Source organism: Lycorma delicatula, chromosome 4, assembly GCF_047948215.1.
Source record: "Lycorma delicatula isolate Av1 chromosome 4, ASM4794821v1, whole genome shotgun sequence".
NCBI classification, from domain to species: Eukaryota; Metazoa; Arthropoda; class Insecta; order Hemiptera; family Fulgoridae; genus Lycorma; species Lycorma delicatula.
The window spans coordinates 77807910-77826210 of record NC_134458.1 but is presented as its reverse complement, the minus strand read 5'-3'; the positions used below and the strand labels follow the sequence as shown (position 1 = coordinate 77826210).

General features: G+C 27.6%; 1 protein-coding gene across 3 annotated transcripts in view; it reads left to right on the top strand.

The window, feature by feature from the left end:
* The first annotated feature begins 1627 nt into the window (after positions 1-1627).
* Positions 1628-18301, top strand: part of Wdr62 (WD repeat domain 62) — a 315495-nt gene continuing 298821 nt past the window's right edge. For all 3 annotated transcript variants that reach the window (XM_075363396.1, XM_075363395.1, XM_075363398.1), the window contains exons 1-2: positions 1628-1755; positions 17686-17906. In XM_075363396.1, the coding sequence (XP_075219511.1) occupies positions 17811-17906 (96 nt within the window). In that variant the 5' untranslated portion in view covers positions 1628-1755; positions 17686-17810. The remainder of the gene's footprint in view (positions 1756-17685; positions 17907-18301) is intronic.

Here is an 18301-nt window from a genome sequence, read left to right as displayed (position 1 = left end):
TGATTTTTTCAGTTTTTTTTTATTGTTTCTTAATTGCCTCTGCTATGTTTTTTTGCAAATACTTTGCCTTAATCTGGAAGTAATCAGCCAAGCTTTTTAACTTAGAAGTAAAATTCAAAATAAATTAATAAAATAAAGTATAATTGTTGGGTCTTGCTCTGGTCCAAGGACAATTTGAACTTTTACACCATCTAGATATTGCACTTTTGACAATGCAACCTAAAGGAAAAGGGTAAAAGTGCAAGTAAAAAATAAAAAGAATCTATGATTAAAAATAAAATTAAGGTTAAAATATTTTTGGTAAAGTAGTTCTAAAAAGAATTGTTTTTTATGTTTAGAGAATACTGTAGAGAAAATAAAGTTCTAAAAAGAAGTGATTTCTTATGTAATATCTCCTGTAGCAGAAGTAAATGAAACAGTTGTACAGCTTGACTTCTAAATTAGCACTGGGCTTGGCTGGTGAGGGCCTTTGCAAGAATGGTAAGGATTGAATGCACAAAGGGTTAGATGCATAGGATTTACAAAGGGCATTTAATTATACAAGTGGGAACAGGAAAATGTCAGACATTTTCAATTCAGGATGCTTAGTTGCTTAGTAAGTCTCACCAATGTATATTTAATATTTTGATATTAAAAGTTTCCAGTTTCCTGGGTTGAGGAATTTATTAAGATCCCAGTTTTTATAAATTAAAAAAGAATCGCTAAGAATTTTTGAAAAATGTATCAAGTAAAGGTTTCAAACAACACAAAAATCACCTTGGTATAAGTAGGAATAAGTATATTAAAAAAAAGAAATCCTTGATATTTATTATACATTATAAGATAACTGCAATTATAAAATTAATATATACATTTATCTACTCCACAACGCCAGTTTTTGAAATTAACCTCATTGTTTTTTCAAAGTAATTTGATTGTGATCTGTTTACATTTTATAGTTAATGTAATAAAACTTTTTTCACTTATAGGGAATAAACTCAACAATATAATGTCTTTCTATCATAATGTCTAAAAACTTCCACCTACATCGTAAATAATAGGCCACATATCGTGTTTGCTAACATTTTATTTTTAACAAACATAATCTTAATTAAAAACGAGATTTGAACTGGCGAAAATTCACTCTTTTGTTTTTGATTGGTTGACAATTAACTGGTAACGCAACATGATAATTTATAGATCTTGCAACAACCAACTCATCATCAGGGCTACCACCATTAACTACGAACTAAATAACGAGTGTTGAAGCATTTTTTTAAAATAGGTCATACGTTTTTTGATATTAAAAAGTGAATTTCTGAAAATGTATTTTCTCCACTTTCATAATTGTGATTTTTCTTATACACAAACATACTGGAATAGAATTAAAATTATGGTAAACTTTTGAACACGAACATTATGATTTTAAATAATTTTTTTCGCTTGATGGTTCGGTTTTATTCTACATCCTAGGTTTGCAGTTTCTGAAGTTCATAATTCACTATGAGACCGTAAACAATTCTCCTAACAACGTGCTCATGTTCACAGTGAGTTGCCGATATAATGTATCTCGCTCATCGTAGTAAATATCGATAGCAAAAATTGCTATCGAAAATCGAAAAATCATATGTACCGTACCAGTAGACACTGTGATTCTAATGATTGAAGTGGCTTTGGTCACTCGGAAACCAACGTAAACAGAGCTGTTAGGAAAAGTATTGTATCGTTTTGAACGGTTTCGTGTTGTCAAAATCATTTTTATTTATGTTTTTTAAGGTAAGTTTGTAGAACTCTTAAGGATATGTTGTGCTTAAGTACTTCTTTCTTTGTTTTAGAAATATACGTTAGCAACGTTTAACCTAACTGTTGAAAAACACCTGATCTGATTTATTTTAAAATCTTTCCAGGAATTTTGCAGTTATCAAATTAAACTGGAAATTGTTTTGATATGTAAGGATTGTATTTGTTGTTAAGTTCTTATACTGTTAATTTAGATTCTGTTGTTTCAAATTGTATAAATCTGTTTGTTTTGTGGTTTTTGCATAAAATTCACATTATTTGGCCTTTCAAAGTCCCTTCCGTTTGTTAATAATAAAATCGTAAACCATCAGCCTGTAGTTGATATGTGCAGATTGAATTAAACATTACTGTAGTGTATTAACATAAAAATAAGTTTAATTTTATATTGTTTTCAGTAGGGCAAGTTGATAAAATTCCTTAAAACATTGAAACCAGAAGTTAGTGGCAAACTGCTTTAATTTTTTATCAATTCATTTTATGATTGTTTTTGTAAAACTGTTTGATTATACTATTCTTTAATATTTTTGTTCTGCTGTGCTGGCTGGCACTATTTGTGTTTACATTCTTCAGTCAGTTGTTTTCTTATCTTCTTATCAATTCATTTGATTATTCATCATTGAATACCATATTTTGTAAATTAGTAACACTTGTCTTAATCAACAGGAAGGATTACACAGCTAGCTGAATTTTTTATCTGTCAGTGGTGTAATGTGATATGCTTATATTTATAAAAGCATACCTAAGATCATAAATAAATTAAAAATATCCTAAAAAGCCAAATATTATATGATGACACTTTGAAGTAGAAGGGTGATGTTTGAGTTAGTATTTTGTTGTATTAGAGATCTGTTGACATTTTTTTAGGATTTATACATTCTAATTTCCTTTTATGCCAATTTTTAAGGATTTTACAATTTTCTTATGTGGATATTTATTAATTTTTTATTTTTTTTGCCATTATTTAAATGTGTTTAAAATGAAAAAACTCCATATTCTAATATAAACCACTATAAAAATAAAATAAACAATTTTCAATAAGTTTCAATTTTACTAATGAACATTGTTTCATTTTTTAAGTATGTATTTGAACATACTATGAATAATATACCAGAATTAGAAAAGTTAAATTGATGTAGATGTAACTTAATTGATCCCTTCAATTTCCAGGATTAATTTACAGATATGAAAGTAGAAATATATCCAGATTCATAATTTTAATAAATAAAACTTGAAATTAGCATAATTTTAAGAATTATGGGATATGGATTCCACCTGTTCTTTGCTAATTATCTTTTTCAGTAATCTTTATTGTCAATCAATCTTTGTTTCTCATTCTGTTTCTGACTAATTCTCTCTTTTACTATTGTGGTCACACCATTACCTCTCTTTGAAAACCTCAAATCTCCTTTTTAAATTAACTAACATGATAACTAGACACGGCCTAGGATTCTCTTAATATGATAACCATGAGCAGATGACTTGTTTTATTTATAATGTTCTAGATGACTTTTGACTTCTACTTTGTTCTTTAAGCACTTACACTCCATATAATTTAATATGAGGGCAGTGTTTAGAAGCACATAGCTTATTGGTCCAAATTCATTAAACAAATTTTACATATTGCAAGTTAAAAAATTTGGTATTTTCTGAATTTATTCTTTTACAGTATGCTTAAAGTTATTTGCAGATAATAAAGCAAAAGTACCTGATTTTTAGTCTACATTTCAAGTATATTGTCTTTAAGAATGTGGTATATGTAGTTGTCAGCTTGTAAATTTTCTTTAAAATAGATATTCTTACATGTTTTTCTTAGTACATCGGAAATCTTCTAGTTAGATGTTTATTTTTTGTTATTGAGACATATAGCAGAAAAGATCAAACATTATCTTTCTTATAATAATAAGGGGGTACTAAACAATTTGAAACCATTTTAATGCCCATGATGTTTTACTCATAATCATGTGAAACAAATAGAAAAGTTAAGAATAACTTTTTGTTGCACTCTTTTGGGAATATATTCACAGGTTACAGCCAAGTTCAAATGGCTCACACACAATACCGAGATATTACACTTTTATCCTCTAATTATAATGTATAGAATTTGTTTTTATTCTTATTAATCTGCACATTCCACAACATCCTGTGAATGTTTATGAAAAAAACCTGCATGTTCATCTATTTTTCTTTTCTTTCTAATTATATAAAAAGGACAGTGTTTGAACAGTTTTATGAAGTATTTCAGGAATTAAAATAATAAATATTTTTTTAACTGATGTAACTCATAAACCCTTTTCAATTAAATGTTGTTAAACTTTGCTTACATGTTTAAGAAATATGCAAGAATAAGTCATCAGAAGGATAATTTTTATGGTTAAAACTCTATGTGATCTCAAAGACTACTTGAAAAAAAAAACAAAACTAAATACCAGTTAATTTTTTAACAGCTTATTGTTCCTGGATATCTTTTACAAAGCATATTGTAAATTAATAAATTCATTGCAATTGTTCTGCACATGTATTGAAACCTGTTTACTTTAAAATTAAAGCCTTTTATATATATGCACTTAGGTGCAGCCTAAGTGAGTTGAATAGCTTCTTCCAAAGCACGATAGATGTTAGGCTGATTTCCTTATACAATATCATAATTTTGTCATTATTATGGAAATCCTTTTGTGTAATTTCTTTACCATCTTATATAATGTAAATAGTAGCATCTTGAGCTCATTTTCATGTTATCCAAAAATAATAAACTCGGCTGGAAAGAGAAGAATATGATAAATAAAAGGGTGTTTATCAGCACAGAAAGGGGAGCCTAGTCTTTTCCACTGTTTTAAGCCTGGTGTGGAATTGAGTATATGTACCATTTCTATACAGATTGAAGCAGTGTCAATAGCTCAAAAATTGCCTATTTTAATTAATAATTGACAATATTTATTTTAATTTCATATTATGCGTAATTTGTAAAAATTAAAATGTCTGCTAATAACAGAGCTGTAAGCTCTGATAGTGCTACAGACAAATAGGTAAGTGTTCTTTACAAACTCTGATAGTATAATTTTTATTAATAATAATTATTTCGATACAGTGGTTATAATGTTAGATAAATTAATGTATGTATGTTAAATCTCATGTCATTTGCTATTATATGTGGTTTAATCCTAATAGAATATAAAATCACATTTATTTTACTGGATCTTGTAAAAAATATTTTTGCCTTTTTTTAAATACAATTTTTAAACTATTATTATTTTTAAATGCTTTTTTTAAACTACAGGATTAGAATACTATATAAAAATTATTTAAGTAATTTTTATATTTTAAAATGGTTAAAAATTTACATGACTTTTTTTCAAAATAAAGGAACTATTCTTAAAGTGACCTTTTGTAGGTAATTGAAGGTCTTAAAACATCTTGGAATTTTTGATAGCACTTTTGTAGTGGTGTCCATTTTAATAAAATAAGAAAACCCCTTAAGTATGTAACTAAATTTATATTTTATGTTGCATTTGTTTGCTTATTATATTATTTTTGTTAGATTTAGTGTATTTGTAAATTTTGTATTCAAGTTGTGAAAATAGGAGGAGAAAAGATTATGGAGGTAGAAGAATTTTGTTATTTGGGAAGTAAAATTACTAAAGATGGACGAAGCAGGAGCGATATAAAATGCCGAATAGCACAAGCTAAACGAGCCTTCAGTAAGAAATATAATTTGTTTACATCAAAAATTAATTTAAATGTCAGGAAAAGATTTTTGACAATGTATGTTTGGAGTGTCGCTTTATATGGAAGTGAAACTTGGACAATCGGAGTATCTGAGAAGAAAAGATTAGAAGCTTTTGAAATGTGGTGCTATAGGAGAATGTTAAAAATCAGATGGGTGGATAAAGTGACAAATGAAGAGGTATTGCGGCAAATAGATGAAGAAAGAAGCATTTGGAAAAATATAGTTAAAAGAAGAGACAGACTTATAGGCCACATACTAAGGCATCCTGGAATAGTCGCTTTAATATTGGAAGGACAGGTAGAAGGGAAACATTGTGTAGGCAGGCCACGTTTGGAGTATGTAAAACAAATTGTTGGGGATGTAGGATGTAGAGGGTATACTGAAATGGAACGACTAGCACTAGATAGGGAATCTTGGAGAGCTGCATCAAACCAGTCAAATGACTGAAGACAAAAAAAAAAAAAAAAAGTATTCAAGTGTGCTATGTGTAAAATTTACTTATTGGGGTGTAAATTTCCTGCTTTTTCTTTTATTTGATGTGATTTGTAAAAATTGATTCTGTTGTGTACGGTGATGTATGTATTTATTGTATCTGTTGATGAATGTGAGTCCAGTTCATACAGTGTAATATTTAGTGCAGTCACTGCAGTTTAAATACTTCTGGATTGCTGGGTTTTTCAGTGTGTGCTTTATTAGATTGCAGGGGGAGCTTGTGTATTTTTTGTTGATTGAATGCAACAATTCTAGAGAATTGGTAAAATTCTTAAAAATGTTTGTTAGCATTAAAAACCACATTTGATGAATCAATTCTAGTATGTTGATGGAAAATTAAACAACACTGTTGTTCATTTTCGGGTGTGTATATTCATGCCGTTAGTATTTGATAGTGGCTAATGACTGGCAGTTAATGTCAGTGAAAACTCCCTAATTGATGGCAGTATGTGAAATAAAATATCCTATTGTTCCATATAGGAACCACACCCTATTGTTTTGATGTTGTGTTATTTTATTTCTTAAGAAAAAGTAGTATACATTCTTCAGATTATTCATTATAGTTTGATACCATTAATTATTATACTACTTCCTAATCAGAGAATCAGGGTTTAGAATTTGATTTTTCTTCTGCATGTGTCAAATTCTGGACATTAATCCTTAATTTGTGTCATGTAGTAGAGAAAACGTAACGTTCTTTTGATTTTTTTCCAAATAATGCTGTTGCAGACTTCCATAAACTTACTTGTGTTCTAATGGAGACTACTTTTTTAAATGTTTCTTCCTACAGTTAATTATATTACTTAATAAATAAATAATGAACCTAAAATCTACTATTGATTTTTAATCGATTGCTTAAAAATTTGTGTTTCCTTATTTCTGTCATTTATTTATTAGCTTTCTTTTACAGAAAGCCAATCTTTCCAAAAAGATTTTCTAAACTTTGTTTAGATTGTGATCCCCAAAACAGTATTTGAGTATTGTATCCAAAAGATGATCAGTTCCGATAAAATCTTCTTATTTCTATATTATCGAACTAGATATTATTCAAAAGCAAAAGTGTATTATGTTTGTATGAAAGATTATCAATCCATGATAAAATGTTTTTATCAATTTATTACCATCAACCTAGATAATAATTTGAAAGCAAAATTATTTGAGCCTAACTGTTTCTTTTTGACATAATCTAAATGATCTTTCTTGCACAGAGTGTAGTTATTACAGTGATGCATTTTGTAAATATTCTATGATAAACATTCTAAACTATTTAATTATTTTATTCCAGTAACTACAGGCTTATGCCCAGTTACGGTACCTTTTTCTTTTTTCTTAATGATAAAGAATTAATTTTATAGTGTGAAAAAAATACCAAGGTTGGCTGAGATTTGAACTCAGAACCTTCTGGATGAAAAACAGGCCACTCGGTTATGAAGGTCAACAGAGTAACAGCATCCATAATATTATTTATCATGATATTAATGATATTTTCTTGTTTGGTGTATTTTTTTGTTCAGCGTGTTTTTATTTATTAGTAAATGGTGTTTTATGAAATGCGTAACACCCGAGTGTATATCTTTTAGGGTATCAATTTGTTGTTTATTTACACTTGTACTTGTATCAGTGTTGTGTCTTTACATGAGTATTATTTGGCTTTTTTTTTGTAATAACTGTTGGCTGGTGATTAGATATCCATGGTTGATGTATATTAAAAGTAGGATGGGATTTTGTATTTTATAGAATTTTACTCAACTTTACCAAATACATTTATTAAGACCGATCATTTCTTATTGTTACTTCTAATCTATGATTTATCTCTGCACATTGTTTTTCTCCTGCAGAATAGATTTAACCTCTTAATTGTTTCTAAAAAGATCATCCAGTTTTTTGGTTCGCACACTGTTTTGCATATTTTATATCAATTAATTTATTACATATTCTTTAAGTTGATGTTGAACACTAGCCTTGGTATCTGCAGTATTAAGTAAAATATATTACTCATATTCTTGCCCTAGAAATGAAAACTGAGAATAATTAAGTTATGAATTGAGTTAGAAAAAAAAATTGAGGGAAGGAAACTAAATTATGAACTAAAATAAGAAGACAGTTCTGTTAGGAACTAAATAACCGAGTAAATAAATATTTTATTTTGATCGGTGCTTAATAGTATTTATATAATTCATATAAGGAGTGGGTAGTGGTGCTTCTTTACAGGTAAAAATAATGAATTGCCTCAGCATTTGTCTGGGCAGATCAAGGGAAACTGTGATAAAACCTGTGTTTTAACAGCATCACCAAATACACAATTAAAAAAATAATAAAATAATAGAAATGGTTAAATTCTGTATTAATGCTTAAAAATTATAAATAACTGAAATATTAGTAAATAAATACATGAAGATACTAAAATGGATAAAATAAGTAGGGGAAAAAGAATTTTGAAGGCATTAATGAAAATTATATGAGCACATTTATTTTTTACATTGAGCAACATGAAAATTAAACATTTTTTTGTAATATGTGTTATTCTAAAACTCATTGATGATTGGTTTTAAAAAAATATCCCTCAATTTTACTTTAAATAAATTGTATGAAGTTTTTTTGAATGGTTTGGTAATTTATTAAAATGACAACAAAAATATAAGGGCCATATACACCAAAGTATTGTACTGAGTTAAATGTAAATAGTTCAGTTGTCTAGTTTTACAAAGGTGGGCATTGTTTTCTTTTGGAAATAAATATGATTTATTTTTGTCTGTTTTATTTATTTTCATATATAATTTTTTTTATTTTTATGCGTTTTAATAAATTGAAATATATATTTTAGTATTCAATGCTGCTCCCAGCTACCATTCAGTATTATGCTCTGATTAACAACACATCCTGACCTGGTGATCCATGGGTGTATCAAAGTATGCTCATTATATGGACAAGTGATTTAGCTGCCTACAGGCCCTAATTCAAGAAAGTCACTAGATATCTGGTGACTTTTAGAATGTCATATGAGTGAATCGGTGAATCGATAAACAGAGTGTTTATAAAATGGTGGGCTGGCTATACCTTTTTTGGATTCTACTTGTAAAATTAACATAAACTATCCTTAGAAAAAATGGCAATTTCTCATTTGTTCTCCCCCTGTCCGCTATTTTGTTATTTTTATATAAAAATTTATACCTCAAGTTTGTGTAGAGGAATCACATTAATATTTGGTAAGCATCTTGGTAATAAAATTTTAAAATTAGCGAAAAATCAGGAATTAAATACCTTTGCAAATAACAAAATGGCGCCCATGTTTATTTTTCAATCTGTTATATCTCCATAAATATTAGTTTATCAAAATTTATGTTATTTGCTAAAATATTAAGCCTTTTATTTTGAACAAAATGACATTTTATTTTTTAAAATCGGTTAACAAGTAGCTGATTTATGGCAGAAAATTGATGTAATTTTGTGTCTTCATGTCCTCCACTTTACGTTCAATACAATTAAATATCAGTTGTTTTTATTTATTGTTAATTCTAGTATTGTAAATTAGTATCAAATTAAGTAATAATTTTTTCACAATAATAGCCCTAATAATTAAAAAAATAAAACAACTATCTGTCTTATGTTAATTATTGTAGAAAATTAGGTGTACTTAAGCTGTTAACAATTGTTAAAAGTTATCAGAGATGTTCAAAGGGTCAAGAGGTGTTAAAGAGTGTTCAAGTGTTGAATAAACAATAATATGTTTCAAATGGTCTCACAGGTAGAAGTCAAGAGGGTTTAAAGTCAGGTGATTGGGCAGGCCAGGGCACTGGCCCTCCATTTTTCATGGAAAGTTTTATGCAGGTAATCTGATACCAACTGACTGAAATGTGTTGGAGCTCCATCATGGTGAAACCACATATTTCCTCTTAATTGTAGAGGTAGGTCTTCAAAAAAATGTGGAAGATTTTTTATTAAATGAGCAAGATAATTTTCTCAATTTAAACGATTTGGTAGAATGACAGGATCTAAAAGATAGTCATTAAAAATACCTGCCCATATGTTCAGGGAAAATCTTTGTTGATGGCTACTTTGGAAGTTACCATGAGGATTCTTGTCACTCCAGATACGCTGGTTGTGATAGTTTTGAACACCATTCTTGTTGAAAGAAGCTTCATTTTTAACATGATCAACAGTAATAGTCGCTGTGTAAAATTATTCAAAAGTGAAAAATTAATATCAGTTATTTCATTATTATTTAATATTAAATCTTATTGTGAGAAAATACTAGAATTAACAACAAATAAAAACAATTAATATTTAATTAAATGGAATGTAAATTGGAGGACATGAAAACAGACACAAAATCAATTTTCTGCCATAACTCGGCTATTTGTTAACCAATTTAAAAAATAAGTTGTCATTTTGTTTAAAATAAAAGGCGTAATATTTTAGCAAATAACATAAATTTTGATGAACATAAATTTATGAAGTTTATAATGGATTGAAAAATAAACATGGCTGCCATTTTGTAATTTGCAAAGATATTTAATTACTGATTTTTTGCTAATTTTAAAACTTTATTATCAAGACGCTTACCAAATATTAAAGTGATTCCTTTATCTGAACTTGAGATATAAATTTTTATATTTTTAAAAAAAGTTGCCGACGGGGCGAACGAAGGAGAAATTGCCATTTTTCCTAAGGATACTTTATGTTTAATTTTACAAGTAGAATTTGAAAAAGTATAGCCACCCCACCATTTTATAAACTTTCTGTATAAATGAAAGATTCTTACTTTTATGCATGGATTTTTATAATTGTACTACCTATGCTAAAGACAATGATAAATAAAAAACTGATTTTGCAGATTGTTTAAAATTTATTTAAATCTTTTTTTTTTTGTTAAAAAATCTTTTTAAATGTTTCCTTAAGGGGACTCTCTCCTGGACATGTTACCCATGTTAATTTTAACAAATCACAGTACCATTTTCACAACCACTTGACACAGAAGATAAAATTCTTGCTAGTGATTTATTACAATGTTAACTACTAGTGGAAATAAATTATTAACATTGTTTGACAAATGTTTTTAAAGAAATAACATTTTACAATTTTTTGGGGTAATTTTTTTAAAACAGATACAGAGTTTTAGTTCCATTAAAACCACGTGATGTGTTTAACAACTACAAAAAATTTCAGCCAGTTCCAATTGGTGGTTTTTGAGAAAAAGGTACTTTTTCTCAAAACGACTCACACTCCATTGCTCCACTAGTGCCTGAGTAGTTAGAGCTGCAAATATGAATCTTAGGCTTTATAGCTTTACATTTTTGACAATATTTTGTCAGAATTTGAACATCCAGTATTTTTCCTGTATCAAACTTACTTACTGAGATGATTCCATTTAGAGATTGGTCACCCTCTTTTGCCATCTCCCATCGACAACAACTCTAAGATCAGTTTCATTATTATTGCTTAACACTGTCTCTTTTGTAGCTTGAATAATGCTACAGTCACTAATATTTTTTACAATAGCCTGCTTGTTTCCACGACTTACTGAGTGGCAGATAAAAGATTTGAAAAATGCTTATTACGAATTACAATGAAACTTTTTTGTGCATAAATTTACACTAACACTGTATTACTAATATAATCATAAAACAGTTAATTTTAAACATATATTCATGTATTGTACACCAAATTACTCAGAAAATCCCAGAAAATTTATTAAACATGAAAATTAAAAATCAATTTTTTTTAAGTTTTTGAGTGATAGGTCCCCTTAAGGCACAAATTAAAAAAATGACCAATTTTTTAGATGTTTTTTGTTAGATCTGTATACTTTACCATTATAGCGATAGCAGCATAATACCATTACTGCTATAGCCAGGAAAGTAAAAGTTATCTTAATAAAGAATTTAAAAAGTACACCTATTAAATAAAATTAATATATTTGTATTAATATGCACTCAAATATTTTCCAATTTATACCATAAAAATTGTTACTTTATACTGCACTTTAGTTATTTTCTTGACTAGTTTACATCACTGTTATTTCACACAACACTTTGCTTTGTATTTCTTATAATTATAACCAACTTTTTTTATTTATTAATTACTCTTTTGTGATTTTATATTTTTATTCTGTTCTGATTGTGGTTTTATTATAATTTTGCTTGATGATTGAGCTTGACCTTTTGAATGACCTAAAATGACCTTGCGAATGACTGAGCTTTTCCTTTTGTTAGATATTGAGAAGGGCAGTTACACATTATTGACATAATCTGTATGTAATATGATTATTCTCTAATCTGAATGAAATATTTATTTATTTACACAGTTCAATTTTCAAATAAACTGCAGCTTTATTAAGATAATTTATTTAACAGTCTTATGTGAAGTGCGTTCTTCTATATTAAACATTGTCAGCTAATTATTAATTTTACTAATGTGGCAGATGGGGCTTTAATACATCATGGCATCCACCTTTTATAAGCTAGAGCAGTTTTTTTTTTTACTATATACAGTTTGTCTAATTGCTTTCTAACATTTACTGTAAGTAGAGAAAAGAGTGCTGATAAGAAACCATACTTATAATAGAAGCACTAAAAAATTTGGGAAGTGAAAATGATTGTAAAACTAACAAAGTTTGTATTCCTTTCACCTACATTTAGTGATCATTCTTCAGAAATTTCAAGACAATCTATTACCATCCCAAAAACAGTTTTTCTTTTTGTTTATTCTTCTTTTGGTACGTATATTTTTTTGTATACAAAATGTGTGTATGTAGATATACATATACACATACGTCTATATACACATTTAAACTGGGATTTGTTGCTATGATCGTTAGCTATTAAGATATGATAGTATTATGTAGTGAATGACAAAAGCATTCTTAAGTTTAGGCAAGTGAACGGCAGACAGCATTCAGTGATCCATAAGAACTGTTTCATTTTACCTATTTCATATCTTTCCAGGATTTAATTCCTGAGATGTTTCAGGTATTGTGGAACTATAAGGTTGCAAAGAATGCAGCTTATTTTGTTACTCTGGACTCTCGATCTTCTTTTATTTGTATGCCTTTGAACCCTTAAATTTGCAAAACTTTGTGATTTTACCTTGTTGACATAGACAGCTTAAACTACTCTGAAGAAAAAAGCTTAAATTTATGAATTGCTCTCTCTTAAGACGATGAGGTTATTTCTCTGTACTGCATTAGATTAAAATTCACGTGCACTACTTGTTGACATAAGCAGACTACTTATGTAAATTTGAACATTTATTTCTAATGTTCTGCCCAGGTTGAATGTGCAAAATGCTCAGAAAAAAAAATTTAAGTGTGAAGATACAAACGTAAATGTGTTTCTATTTCTGTTTCCTGTACTAATTTAAAAGCTTGGCTTATTATTGAAATAATGAATATAAGCTGATTTTTAAATTATTGCACTTTATCTCTCTCTCTCTCTCTCTCTCTCTCTCTCTCTCTCTCTCTCTCTCTCTCTCTCTCTCTCTCTCTGTCTATATATATATATATAATTTTTTTATCTATTTACTTATTTTTGGTAGAGAAATGAATGACTTTTATTTGGAAAAATATTGTACTTATTTCCTTCAGTAAAATTAATAAAACCTGTTTAACGTAGTTGAATGATTGTTTCTGTATGATTTTGGTACTTAAATATTGTGTAAACACTGGAGATAATGATAAATGATTAAAATTTTTGTTCAGTTTTATTATAAAAAGTTTATATTTTTATATGTAATGGTAAATTATTTGTGATTATCTTCTGCGCTTTAGAATAGTTGAATGTTTTGTATGAAGTAGTAAGTAGTTTTTTTTTTTTCAATATTTTGTGGTGGGTTGGTTATACCAAGTCGATTAGCTTATCTGATTTGAAATGAATGATGTTAGTCTTACTTTATAGGCTAAATACAGGAAGTGGTAATGTGAACTGTGGTTACTGAAGCTTTACATTGGATCATGATTTCGATATTATACTTGCAAATAAGAATTCATCATTATCATAACTGCACAAGTATCAAAATGTCTTCTTTTAAAAAAGAAAACAAATTTAGATTATTTGTTGCTCCTTTCATATAAAATGTGTTTTGTTTTTTTATTAAAGTTAATTGCTTGATTAATTAATCATTAAAATAATACTTTTGTCTTTTGTTTGTTAATGCAGTTGTACTATTTTTACTCTTAAGTGTTGATATTATTGTTACATGTAAAACATAATGCTTTCCAAAAATAATATTAATATTATTATTAATAATATTATTATTGCTGTCATGATGAATATAATTTTACTTCTTTGTTTACACACCAACTTCTTCGTTATATACACATTTAAGACATGTGACTTGGTACAAACATACTGTGATGAGTCATTTACACTAGTTAACGATTATTGAAATAACAAAAGATGTAATTTATTAAAAATAATTTGATATTTATTTAACATACTATAAAAAGTGTCTTTATATACATTTGTATATTTTTAAAAGACTTTGACAAAAGTAACTTTTGTTAACACTTTCTAACTAACAAAAAATAAAAAATAAAATAAAAATTATTTTCGTTTTGGTTAATTTTATTTTCAATTAAAGTCAGCCATTTAGTAGTTCAGAGTAATGGTATGTCTAAACTCAGCAGTAGTTCAGTTTCATATTAATTAATAATAAGATTTTATGGATTCTCATGGTGGTAGTGATTTAGTAAATTAATTTAACTCATATTTCCCAGTCACCTTCTACAGCATAAGTTTTTAGTTATAATTTTAGAAATACCATATTTTTTCTTGGAAATACCATATTATAAAATTTGCTTCAGTTCTATGCATTCCTTATACATTCACATATATTCAACAAAAATACATTAAATATGATGTATCTCCTACATTTATTCGATATTGAATTAGGGTTAAATATTTTGGTGCAATTTCTCTTACAGTGAAAGGTTTTTCTAACATGTGAATAAAAAAATTTTTTTTAAAACTTACCAAACATATGGGTTAAAATAATCAGAATTAGGGTTGACATACTGTGAACCAGATGATAATCCTTTAAACCAAGTATCTGCTGACTTAGTTTGCTAACCCTATTTATTTATATTGATAACATACATAATATTTGTAAAAAATAACATTAAAATTTTACACATCTATCAAAGGTACAAAATTTTGAAACTCATTACAAAAATAAGTTGAGCTTTTCTATTCAAAGAACATCAGTTTATGAAGGTGTACATTTTTATTCTAGTGTACAGTTATATAATAAATAGGCTTCTAAACAAATTTAAAAGTGAACCACTAAAAAAAAAAATTCTTTTTGAATTTTTGGTGGGAAACTTTTTTTTTTAAAGTTTCCATGGGAATTTCCATGAGTTTTTTTTTAATAGAAGGGAGGTAATTTAGTCATTTGATCTAATCTGAGAAATTTTATTTGATGCTTAAGGTGGTTGTAGCTTTTGATGCTGTAGAACATAAATGTAATCATATTGTAACAAATATGATATTTATTATCTTTCTATTATTTATAATAAAAATTGTTTATGATTGTATTGACATGTCACTTACCAGGGTGAATTTTTCTTACTCATATGTTGTTATGTGACAACAGTGATTTAAATATATAGCAAAGAATTATGTGCCATAAAAAGGTACAGTTTTACATTCATTTTTATTAAATAATTTTTAAATAAGTTGCCAGGATCATTATACTTAGAACTTTAATATGAACAATTTCAAGGGTTGATGAAATGGTAATTTTATAGATTTCTATGTGAAATGTTTCTTGTATTTTTTATAAGAAACTTTTTAACTATTTTGACGTCAAATTACTTTAAGTAACTTATATAGTTAGAAAGGGATTTGGACCTTTAACAGATTTATATAAACTAGCCAGTTTGGGTGTGTGTGGTGATGTATGTATCTTTTCCTGTCTAGCTATAATGTTTCATTTTCAGAACCCACAATGGTATATGTCTCCCTCAAACAATTGTTGCCTACTTTCACCTATCCTTAATAATATTAGATTATAGGAGAAGTAAGAGGATTGAATTTATACTATAAGTACCTAAGTCGTGGTTTGGGTTTTTTTTATATCTGTTAGATTCAAAACAGAATCCATTGACAAGCTAACTGGTAGAGTTGTCATCTGACCATACTCCACCAAATAGCTGCTCTTTTAGGGAGTGCTGCCGCTTCAGAACTGTTTACAGAAACAACTTGCCAAATTCCAGTTGTATTATATAAAGAAAATAAATCAAGAATAAAAATGAAGGTGGCAGCATGCTTGAAAAAATTTTCCATTTTTCGATCTACTGTAGCACAAGTTAAAGGAGCTACCCAACCTCCTTGTATTATTGTCATAAAAATTTAATAGTATCCATGCCTAATATACACAAAACCCTAGATTCGATGTATCTCACTTCAACAATTTGTTTATGTTTTCCTAGGGTACAAGCAGGTCTTAGTTCTACACTGTAACCTATAGTATGAAACATTTTCACTGTTAAACAAGACTAAGGTTGTATAACAATTCTTGCAATGATCTTGATATTTTCAATGACTTATTTACAGAATTTAAAACTAAAGTCTATCTTAATTGCAACGATGATTTGTGCATATTCCTTTATTTACTAGATTTATGATTAATTATTTTGTTATCTAAACTGTTAATCTTTATTTTTGGAATTTTTCTGAAAGTTATCCAACACAAATTTTACTCACTAGTGTATTATTATTGTCGGTTTGGTTTAATCATTAATGAAGCATATTTATTTTTTCTTTTGTTATTTAATTTTTTGTTTGTGTTTATTATAAAAAATATCGTTAATTCAGTCAGTTAAGAAAGCAAGTTTTGGTTTATCCTACTTGCTTTCATGAAGTATAAATGTAAATAAATAATATCCAAGTCATCATACTAGATTTTGTGATTATACATTCACCGTAATATGAGATACTAGGGAAAATAGATGCCGGAACACACATTCATATATGTAGAATTAAGGCCAATTTTTTGGACTTAGGAATATCAAAACATCAAGAATTTTAAAAAGCCTAGGTATCCAAAATTTTCACTGATCGCGTGACTCCTTTATTTTAGTATTGTATACTATAATTACCAGGGAAAGTAAAATGAGTAAGGGAAAATGTAGTAGTCTGTCTCCAGAGGGATTATGAACCCCTCAAGATATATTGGAGTGGTTTATTGTCATTTAATTTGAAAGAAACGGTTAATATAACGTAAATTTCTGTAATATCTCATTTCAGAAGATGTATTTTTTGTTTTTATAAACTTATAAAAAAATACGTCTAAGCAGAACTAGATGTTTAAACAAAACAAAGTAGAGGTATTTTGGTTTTATATTGTTCATGTTTCTTTGCCATAAATGCCTTAAATATTTCCTAGTAATTACTAAGTCATTGTGTTTTTATAAGCTGATTTCTCTGCACAAACACACTCCTGGTGTGTGACATTCTGCCTTTAATACAATTTTTAATTTATCATCCTTTGTAATTTTACTACCTTAATAAAAATATGTAAATTTTTTTTTGATTATTGTGCTAACATTGATTATCATCACCTAACTTTCTGTTACATCTTGCTAACTTTGTTTTACTTTTGTTTGTTTATTATGAAACAATTATTTCATGAAAACTATATACAAAATTTTATAATAATGTTTACTAGTTTTCTCCTTTTTTTCTTTTTTTCAGATGTAATTAATATTAAAATATATTTATATAAATAAAACAATTGAGAGATAAAGGCTGGTATGAAATTAGTTTTATTATGTGGTGTTATCAAGATGGATTTTTAGATTTTCATTTCAATATTGAAGATGGCTGATATAAATCATGGCATTAGAAATCAAAAAGTGATCAGAGCTCCTTCTCTTAAGCGTGGTAGAAATGAAGAAGTACCTCTTTGTGAAAGGGTGAGTAATTAAAATTTGAGATGAATTTCAGTTTTTATACTTTTTTTTTTAAATGTTTGTTGTTTAGCTATGTATATTTTGTTATAATTGTGTTTAATGTAAAAAATTTTCTGTTTTAGTTTATTATACTGAAATTGTGTTTATAATTTATTTGTATAATTTCTGTTTCATGTATTAATAATACAATTACTGATAATTTATCAGTTCTGTATTAATTTAATATTTTTTGTATAAATTTCAGAGCATTCAATGTATGAACTCTAGAAATTGCCATGCTGAGGATTTTTTATCCTTAGTCTTGTGTTTATTTTAAAATGTTCATCATAAATTAGCTGCCTATATTGTGAGAATGTTTCTAGTTGTATCACTTGTGTTCACAACATCAGGCTTGGTAA